The sequence below is a fragment of the Bison bison genome, unplaced genomic scaffold (genome assembly GCF_000754665.1).
Source record: "Bison bison bison isolate TAMUID 2011002044 unplaced genomic scaffold, Bison_UMD1.0 scf7180017864525, whole genome shotgun sequence".
Classification (NCBI taxonomy): domain Eukaryota; kingdom Metazoa; phylum Chordata; class Mammalia; order Artiodactyla; family Bovidae; genus Bison; species Bison bison.
Window position 1 is genome coordinate 2,322,491 of NW_011495076.1, and position 10,889 is coordinate 2,333,379.

Below are 10,889 nucleotides of genomic sequence, written 5' to 3' on the forward strand. Positions count from 1 at the left end.
AATTTATATTTTTTTTTTTTTTTTTTTTTTTTTTGGTTATGCTGGGTCTTCGTTGCTGCTCACAGGCTTTCTCTAGTTGTGGTAAGCAGAGGTTACTCTTTGTTGAAGTTCATGGCTTCTCATTGATGTGGCTTCTCTTGTTGCAAGCACAGGCTCCAGGTGCAGGGGCTTCAGTGGTTGCATCATGTGGGCTCAGGAGATGTGGCGCGTGGGCTTTAGTTGCTCTGAAGCATGAGGGGTCTTCCTGGACCAGGGAACGAACCTGTGTCTCCTGCATTGGCAGGTGGATTCCTATCCTCTGTATCACCAGGGAAGTTCCAGTTCTTTGTTTTTAAAAAACTATTTCTGAATCAGAAGGTTAAGGTCTAGACTAAATTTTCTTTACAAATATAATACTGCAGACAGTGCAGTAGAGATCATGAAACTAATACTATAATTTTCTCTCTCTCCAATCCCTCCTTCCCCATATAATTTCTAATACACAGGTGCATGCACACAAACATACACATTATCATTTACTATTAGAATTCCTCAGAGAGAAAGTTCCAAAATATGTCATCATCTCACTGCCTATAATCTTCCCTTTAATTTTCAGTGGAAAGTGGTAAGGAAATTATTGTGTGTGGTGGAATTTGTAGGAGAGCATGAACAATATTATTTATATTAATAATTTATCCATTTTCAGAGAGCAAAATAACAAAATTCACCTCTTTCACATCTATTAAGAGATCTGCTCAAAGAAACATATCGATAGAGATGGGAGACTTTCTTCTTTATAAACTATTAGATTTTATTAAACAATAACAGTATTCAGCATAATTTTATATTTTAAAATAATCCACTTGTAGGTAATTTATTAAGCATATACTGTACTATGGACTGAGCACACCTAACTCTCACAAAAACTCAATTAGACAAGGATTATTCCCATTTATAGGTGAGGAAATTGGATCACAGAAAGGTTAAGCAACTTGCCCTCAGGTATTTGGCTAGTAAATGGTAGAGATGGGATGTGAACCCAAGCAGTTTGACTCCAGAAGTCACACATTTAAATTATCTGCTGCACGGCCTTCTCCACAGAAGAAATTTAACAAAGTTTTCCAAGTAAAGCACGCCTGTGAAGTTTCAGAAATTCAACAGGATTGGTTGAGCTGGCAAGTTGTAACACACTTTATATATATAAGCAATTTAGTATAAATGGAGACTTAAGAAACAGTATCAAGACACAAAATGAGCTGTTTTCTTAGATAAAATTTTTATTAAATTACTTGGAAACATTTCAACTATAGAAAAGAGTACAGAAAATAATTACAATTTAACATTCATGTATCCTTTGCCCACCTTTAAGGTTTTGCCACATTTTCTGCAAATTATTTTTGGTAGAAAAAACATTCTATGAAGTGAAACCTATCACATTCTCTTCTCCTCCTCTCTGGAACTAATCGCTATTCTGAATTTGGTATCTATAATTTCCTTATATGATCTTCACAGTTTCTTATTGTTAAATTTTTATGATACACCGTATACATCTTTCTGTAAGTTATTTTCCTCAATATTATATTAATGAACTCTAAATTAATACTAGTAGCTTTAGTTTATTAATTTCCGTTTTTTAGCATTCTGTATATTTATTTCAGTTTGTCCAGTAATGTCACTTGTTCATCCATTCTCCTGTAAGTGAATATTTAAATTGTTGCACTAATATGAGTAATGCTATGAACATTTTTGTGTTAGCTCACGATAATTACATAGGCATACAATTCCATAACATGCAGTTTAACAGGAAACAAAAAACGTGTACATGAACTATGAGATGGCTGGATGGCATCACTGACTGGATGGACGTGAGTCTGGGTGAACTCCGGGAGTTGGTGATGGACAGGGAGGCCTGGCGTGCTGCGATTCATGGGGTCGCAAAGAGTCGGACACGACTGAGCGACTGAACTGAACTGAACTATACAATGAAGACAGCGATTAAGTTTTATGAAAGGTACAAAAGATCACGTGTTGTTCTGAGCAAAAGGAGGCTACTTTCACTAGAAAATAGCTGGGGAAGGCGCCAACGACCGAGCAACATTCACTGCTAATTAATAGTAGGAGACCACACACTTTAACCCTTATTTGAGGACAAAACCGGGCCCCAACAGGCTGAGCCAATACGAGTGTGATCGTGAAGAGTCCGCAGTGGAAGCTGCAGCAGCCGACCTCTTCGCTGTGCCAGGCCACTGGAAAGTGACAGCGCGAGGGCAATGTCGAGGTAACCAGGGCCTAACCTCACTTTTCATTCCGAACGTGAAGGAAACTGAGGAACCTATGGGGAACCTACGGGGTCGGATTCCCACCCGTATATACCCGATTCGGGTGTATAGACATCCGCCTCGAAGTGTCTTTCCACTTGCATTCACATTACTGCCAGGTCAGTAACCTGGAGCCAAGTCATACAGGGGACCCCTACCCAGAGCATTGCCTCCCAGTCTGGCCTCTTTTAGTGGCGCCTCTTTGCCTTACGCCGATTTCGTAAGTAAGCGCTGAGACCAACCCAGAGGCTCCTCCAGCTCCCAAACCTGACGTGAAAACGCGCGGGGCTGCACAAACGGCAGCCATCTTTGAGTAGGGCAAAACCACACCCTCGCACCCTACGGGCCACTCCCTCTCAGCGTCCCCAGGCTTTTCACCCACAAACGTAAGGCGTTAACCTTAGCGGCGGTGTTGAAGAAACACGCACAGAAGCCTGACTATCCATGACCCCGGAGGTGCCAATTCCCGCCAATGTTAACATGGCGGCTAAACCCGAGCGGCAAAAGAGCGCTGACGCCAATGAAGTCATGCTCGAAAAACGAGCAAGTCGGCGGGGCAGCGATGAAGTAATCTCGCGAGATCGAAGCAAGCCTCCGCTCGGCCCGGAAGCCTCGTCTGAGGGGGCGGAGGGGCGGAGGAGGGAGCGGGAGTCCGACGAGAACCAGTGGAGGAGTCCGCCCGCTGTTGCCTGCGTAAGCGGAGCAGCGACTCTGGGCGGCTACGCCGCGGAATCGGCGTAGGCGGCTTTGGAGAATAGGCGGGCTGCGCTGCACCCCGGCTGGTCGCGGAGGGGGGAGGGGATGTCGGTCAGTGCGAGATCCGCTGCTGCTGAAGAGAGGAGCGTCAACAGCAGCACCATGGGTGAGTCTCAGCTTTGGGCCGTCGCGACTCGGGTCGGCGGCTCGGGACGTTGTGGGGTTCTGCGGCCCCCCGATCGGGTGGTGGTGGGGGTAACGCCCTGAGGCGAGGCGAGGCGCGGCGCTGGGGCGAAAGCAGGTGAGGTGGGGGGCGACGGCGGGCCCGGGGCGCGGCGGTGGCGGCGGACCCGGGGGGAGGGGAGACGGCGGCAGTGACAGTTTGAATTGAATGTGCGGAGAACCGAGGCGGCGGCATTTCCTGTGCCGCGGCGGGCGGGCCCGGGGAGTGGAGAGACGTGAGCCACGGCCTCCGCCGCCGGACCCCGAGCAGGGTCTCCTTTGCCGGGCCTCCGGCTCCGCGGCCCTGCTTCTACGCGTCGGCGGCCGCAGCTCCCGCGGCGGAGCTCCCCTCGTGGGGGAGTGGGCCTGGCGAGGAGGGTGGGAATGTGTGTGCGCGTCCGGGTGAGGGTGCTGTGTGGGCCGGCCCCGGGAGGGCGGCGGCGGGGAGAGAGGAAGAGGGATGCACCAGGCTGAGGCTGCGGTGCAGGCGGCGGCGGCTGCTGCAGCGGCCCCAGCGACCGTGTCGCCTCCTCGCTCCCCCTCCCCGCCTCTGGGGCTTCCTTTCCCCAGGCGCGGCCCCAAAGGCCGGTGGATGGCGGGCAAAGCTTGAATAAGGAGGATAAGGAGCCTGGTTTGGGCTTAATTTTTAAGGAAAGGGGAAAAGAGAACGTTTTGTAAGGGCGCCCTCCGGAGGAACCGAAGGGCTGGGAAGGGTCTTTGGAAAAGGGAGGGAGTTGGAGATACGGACTGGCGATGTGTAAGGAAATTAAGTTTTGAAAATATTTAAGTATTCTCATTTATTCCCTTAAGCCCTTTCATTTCCTTTTCTCCTCCACGTATTGGAAAAAGAACGAGGCCATTTCATTCACATTTTCCACTCCCAAGTTCCCATTTCATACTGTGTATATAGTAGGAAATAGCAACTGAAATTTTTCTAACACATTTCCATTTGCTGAGTTACATTTTGAGAGTACACTGTTTCATATATGGGTTGTGAGATCCAGGTGTTTGTTTAGATACTGAATTAGTTTATTCTTGCGACTTTATTGTTCTAGTTCAACTTTATGGTTTCTCTTGGTGTTGTTACTTTGATGAAATGGAAGGATATTTTTCTGAGTACCCTTGGTAATCGAAATCAACAGGTAATCTAGATTCTAAAGCATTTTACATATTTATTAAGGTGATGAATAAAGTCAATTCCCTACCCTTTATAAAAACTTGTTTATAAGCAAGTTTAGGAGGGAAGTTTTTTGGCATTAGGTGCACAGGTAGAGATGAAGTTTATGAAATCCTTATAGACTGAAGGATATTGCCTTAGCAGTGTATAAACAATTACGAATCTAGTTAATGCTTCTTGTATCTCTTATTCCTCCAAATAGCAGGGGAAGGGATGGGGGAGCCTGGTGGGCTTCCGTCTATGGGGTCGTACAGAGTCGGACACGACTGAAGTGACTTAGCAGCAGCAGCAGCAGCAGGGGAAGGAGCAGGGAGGAGGGGGATATGGGGTCAGGAAACAATCTTTCATCCCACCCAGCTGTTCAGTGGGTGGGGCTAGAGGAGATAGGGTTGAGTGGAACTATGAAATAAATGTGGAAGCCCCGTAGATGGTTGTATGGTAGCATTGTGTCCTGTGTTTGGACAGCATGACGTAGCCAGGTCTTCTCAATACAGTGATTAAAAATATCACGTGCTCTTAGGCTCACAGAATTGAAGCTCATAACTGAAAAATTTATTTTGTGTTTATGGCAAGTAGATTTTACTTTGCAGAAACTTATTATAATTGTGTAAAGTAAAAGTGTCTGGTTTCTGATTTTGATTTCAAGATATTGGATACATAACTACAGAAAAGGTTATTTATGTATCAGATACATATCAGTTACCGATAGCTTGTTTCAAAACTTTGTTATATAATTGATTCTTTGGATTTGCATATTTTCCCACAGAAATAATCTTAAATAACTACATGTCAGGACTTTTGAGCTGTTCTGAAACAAAATAGAACCCCTGAAAGACCTTAGAGCAGTTGTAGAGGAAATGGCAACCCACTCCAGTGTTCTTGCCTGGAGAATCCCAGGGACGGGGGAGCCTGGTGGGCTGCCGTCTACGGGGTCGCACAGAGTCAGACATGACTGAAGTGACTTAGCAGCAGCAGCAGCAGCAGCAGAGGGTTAAAATTGACAATTCACATGGTAAAGAATCCTCCTGAGATAGGGAAGAGGAGGGTTTGATCCCTGGGTCAGGAATATCCCGTGCAGAAGGAAATGGCAATCCACTCCAGTATTCTTGCCTGGGAAATCCCATGGACAGAGGAGCCTGGTGGGCTACAGTCCATGGGATTGCAAAAGAGTTGGACATGGATTAGTTGGACTAAACAGCAACAAAAAATGATAAGGAAGGAGGAAGAGTTAGATTTCCAAGATCTCAATAATGGGGAGTGGTCAGATGAGTAGACCACTTGGTGTGAAGATAGTGGGTTGAGCAAGTTGGTTTCAGACTTGTTATAAATTGATGGTATATGTATTCACTATAGACTCTATTCTTGTATTTGCCAATAGAGTATTATTATCTAATTATCAGCTGAGAGCATGTTTCACATTTTAAGCTAATAAACTATCTGTAGTTGTTGATTAGAAGTAGAAACTTAATTTAACATTTATACATTTTACTAAATTTTGAGACAAAACTTATTTTTCTATACAGAGTTTGGACTCTAAATGACAAGATCTATTGCACAATGAAACTGATGTAGAAAAAATGTGTTTTTTAGGAGTAGAATTTTAAGGTAGTGTGATTATAGGTTAGGCTTGCCAGATGAGAGCACAGTGTTAAATGTAGACCTACATTTGGTCTCTACAGCAGTGTTTTGCAGACTGTGAGTTGAGACCAGTGGATGTTGAAATCAGTTTTGTGGATTTCTACCAAAACTTTACAAAGTAGTAAAGAAATAAAAAATAGCAGTACATTGTAAAAATTTGGAGTGGTAAATTTTGTTGTGTAAGTATTGTGTATTGTGTTGAGATATAACTTTTTTTTTTAATTGAGAACTGTAATCAAAAAAGTTTGTAAAAACACTTAGGGGGATGTGCAGTATGGATTGGTGAAGTTGAAGATCTTTAAACTTTATGATAGAGGTCTTAATGTGAGGATGTTAGACTAAATGAAATTAAGTCTTATTTTTGATTCATTTATTGTGTACTTTATGTAGCTGGTGTGGTTAGAAAGATCTGAGATCTACTTTTCCTTGAGAGGAGGTCATCTCCCACAGTTATATAGAAAGCAGGGTGGGTCGCAAAAGAAGATAGTATTATATCATTAAATGTCTCTGCTCTTGACTTTGAGGAGAAAAAAATGTTTTTGGTCTTGTCCTTTTGCATTATGGAAGATGCGGAGAGCCAGATTTTGAGCATGAGCTTGGGTAAAGGGACCAAAAAGTGCGGCTTGGTTAGCATTCAGCGTTGAAGGCCTTAGGTGAGACACACAAAAGGTCCTTGTAATTCATATTTGGTGCAATGTAACTCTGCAGAGTTAGGGATTACAGATAGGGATTTGAGTTCAAAGTATTAATAATAACAAATATAGTATAAGGACTAAGAAAAAAGACTTTGGTGTCAGACAGACATGCAGTCAAATCCTGGCTTTGCCACTTACTAGATGTATCAGTCAGTGATAGGTTTAGGTTACTGCTTCTCAAACTGATGAAGGGTGTTTTTTTAATTTTATTTTTTAAAATTTCCAATTCACTATTGACGGACACAATTGTAAAGTACAAGTTATTGCAAGTTATTTTTACTAATGCAGATGAAATTTAAAAAGGCAAAAATACAAGCCCCAATTTTTAAAGATCCAGTAGACATAAAGTTATTCTGGTATAAAAATTTTCATTTCTGTGTTCTACATTTGTACTTCTCTGGTGTAAACCATTGAACAATCAGACTGGTCCCTCCATAGACTATCCTTGGAATAGTTCTGGGTTAAACCATGATGCAGTAACAAATAGCCCTAAAAATCTTAGTGGCAGTAGTTTAAAGATGAGGTCGTGCCTGTCCTGAAGTTCGTGTATTTTATTTTAAGCAATTGTTTTTTAATTTCAGAAGTACTTTGAAGATTGAGGAGAGTACCTAAGTATCCCCTGAGGTTGGGGAGTAAAGCCTAATCTTGCTTACATTATTCTGAAGTGTATTTTAGGTATTTATGTGACATTTATTTTAGATATTCCTGTGACATTTGGATTTTATCTGTATTTGTTTGACTTGTATACAAGTGAAACTCACTCAGACATGTCCAACTCTTTTGTGACTCCATGGACTGTTTCCCGCCAGGCTCCTCTGTCCATGGGATTCTCCATACAGGAATACTGGAGTGGGTTGCCATTTTCCTTCTCCAGGGGGTCTTCCAAGCCCAGAGATTGAACCTGGGTCTCCTGCATTGCAAGTGGACTCGTTACCATCTGAGCCACCAGGGAAGACCCATATACAATATAAAGATAATCCCCCCCTCTTTCTTCCTCACCAATGTGGGATTAAAAATTGACTTTCCTGAAGATATGTTAATTCTATTGTTTTGTTTACCTCTGGGGTCACAGCTAAGTACTTTTGATAGCCTCATTTGAGATGGGGCTCAGATCAAGGTTTCTCAGACTGGGCAAGAGTGCAGTTTGGTGTTTTTAATTTGGAGGGAGTGGGCTGTCTTGTGCATTGTACAGTGTTGACCAGCATCCCTGGCCTCTGCTAACTAGATACCAGTAGCAGTTCATCCTCCCCAGTGATGACAGTGAAAAAAAATGTCTCCAGACATTGCCAAATGTCACCTGGGAGAGCCAGTTTGAGAACCACCATACTAGGTGATGAAGAACCCTTGAAAGATTATAGAGATGGAGAAGGAAAAAACTCTTTGTTAAACATCTGGTTCATAATTCTTCCTCCTAGAACTCCTACCACTTGGTATTTCTCAAACTTAGAAATCAGAATCACCTAGGTAGCTGGTGCTCATTTCACATGCTAGCAAGGTAATTCTCAAAATCCTTCAAGCTAGTATTCAGCAGTACCTGAACAGAGAACTTCCAGATGTACAGGCTGGGTTTCGAAAAGGCAAAGGAACCAGAGATCAAATTGCCAACATTCATTGGGTCTTAGAAAAACAAGGGAATTCCAGAAAAAATCTGCTTTTGCTTCATTGATTATGCTGAATTCTTTGTGTGGATACTAGAATAGCAGACCACCTTACCTGTCTCCCAATAAACCTATTTGCAGGTTAATAAGCAACAGTTAAAACCAGTTATAGAATGACAGATTAGTTCAAAATTGGGAAATGGGTATGTCAAGTCTGTATGTTGTCACCCTGCTTATTTAACTTGCATGCAGAGTACATCCTGCAAAATGCCTGGCTGGAATCAAGATTGCCAGGAGAAATATCAACAACCTCAGATATGCAGATGATACCCCTCTAATGGCAGAAAGTGAAGAGGAACAAAAGAGCCTCTTGATGAAAGTGAAAAAGGAGAGTGAAAACCTGGCTTAAAATTCATAATTCAAAAAACTAAGATCATGGCATCTGGTCCCATCATTTCATGGCAAATAGATAGGGGGAAAGTGGAAACAGTGACGGACTTTATTTTCTTGGGCTCCAAAATCATTGTGGGTGGTGACTGCAGCCATGAAATTAAAAGACTGTTGCTCCTTGGAAGAAAAACTATGACAAACCTGGACAGCATATTAAAAAGCAGAGATATCACTTTGCTGACAAAGGTCCGTATAGTCAAAGTTGTGGTTTTTCTAGTAGTTCTTGTGGATGTGAGAGTTGGACCATAAGGAAGGCTGTGCACCAGAGAATTGATGCTTCAAAATTGTGATGCTGGAGAAAACTCTTGAGAGTCCCTTGGATAGAGAGGAGTAGGTATCATTTCTTGAAATAGGTAATTTAAAACATGAAATTGAGAGGCCTGTGGGACAGCTAAATGAGCATAGTAGAGTCTCAGTAATGCTAGGAGAGACATCTAGGATGGAAAATAAGCATTTTAAGGTTTTTGTAAATTTATTCATTTGTGCTTTGAATTTTTATGTTTAGTAATTGAATGTCTATATTGAAGAAAAGCCATACTCTAGTTAGGTGAATAAATTTTTTAATATTTTTATAAGACTTGGTAATTTTAGTTTGGTGAGCAAACTTGAAGGAAATTGGAATAAAGTGATTTGTGTGAAACTTATGTGTTCCTCACAGCTACACAGACTGAGGTTAATAATTTCCTAAAATGTCTAGTTATTAAAAATTTTTACTGGTACTTTCAAAGCGGTAGCTGTTTCAAACTCTTTGCTAGTGTTTCTTTATATGAGTGACATTTTTTTATCCTTATATGTTCAGATTGTTCATTCAGATTATAATCAGAGTTCTTCCTTTTTTGAGGAAGATTTTGGTATATATTGTCAATCAGTTTTCAAAAATACTAGAAATATTTTGAGTGAGGTAATTATTTGTGCAAGAGGAGGCAGAATCTTCATAGCAACCTTGGTGCTTTCTGGTTATTCTATTACAATGACTAGGGTACTACCTCATTTGTTACATGTTTTTGGGTCTATACAAGGAAAATTTTTTTCAGTAACTAGTCTACCTTAAAGCATCAACATTTTAAACCATTTTTAATTTTTAAAAGTTTAATAGATATATTTAGTTCCTTTTGTGATTAAATACATTAACCAAGAGGGGAAAAAAGCCACTAAATTATTAACATTTCAATCACTGAAGTTTGATTTGTTTTCTTAATTGCATACTTTTTTTCATGGTTGTGATTAGTGGTATATTAGTGGTTAGTGGTTCTCAACCCTGGTTAGGCATTGGAAACACTTTCAATTTTTAATGTACTTGGAGGCTTGTTAATTCACTGGGTGTGAGGTGGGGCTCAGAAATTTACATTTTTTAGTATTTTAGGTAGTTTTGATGAGCAACCAGGGTTGATAACTTCTGATGTGAATTATGTGAGGTAATATATGTAAAAGTGCTCTGTAAACTCTTTAAAATATATACAAAACCAAGGTGTTATCTTAATATTTAATAATATTTTTGGTGTATTAATCTATATATAGATTATTTTAAGTATGTATATGGTGTTTCTAATATTGATATTCTAATTGTCTAGCCATTTTATTATTTCAAGATGTTCAGTGTCATTATTTTAGAACTATAAATAGTATGAAAAGAGTATTGTTAAGCCTCTTCTGCCTTCCCCAATTATTTTCCTAGGGCATTTGTTAGTTTAGTATCTTAAACTTGTTTTTAATTTATATTTTTCATATTACTGGAGAGAGACATTTGTTATGTATAATCCAGTTAGCTTCTCTACTTTCATAAGAATATACTGAACTTGTTAAAATCACTGTCAGGAATATTTGGTTTTGTGCTGTGACTTATATATGGGGCTATTAAATAATGAAATATGAGAGTCATTTTTGTTTTTAAATTATACATAGTTTTTCACATTTTTGTGCTCTCAGGAATGTACCTAACTTCTCCTGTCCTTGAAGTTTGTAGCTGTTCAGCTTGCTGTTAATAATCTTTGTATTTTAGCTGCTCAGTCATTATTTCCTGGTTCATTTCTTTATTGAAGTTCTGCTCTCTGTTAAGTATTGGGTTAGATTTCCATTTTAATTCCCAGCTACATTCTGTTTTTTTTTTTTTTTTTTT

The 10,889-nt window shown here is 40.8% G+C and overlaps 1 protein-coding gene across 1 annotated transcript in view; it reads left to right on the top strand.

Moving 5' to 3' along the window:
• Positions 1–2,924: 2,924 nt before the first annotated feature.
• SEPT7 (septin 7) overlaps positions 2,925–10,889 on the top strand; it is a 99,479-nt gene continuing 91,514 nt past the window's right edge. The window contains exon 1 of the mRNA XM_010831148.1: positions 2,925–3,159. Within this exon, the coding sequence (XP_010829450.1) occupies positions 3,099–3,159 (61 nt within the window). The 5' untranslated portion in view covers positions 2,925–3,098. The remainder of the gene's footprint in view (positions 3,160–10,889) is intronic.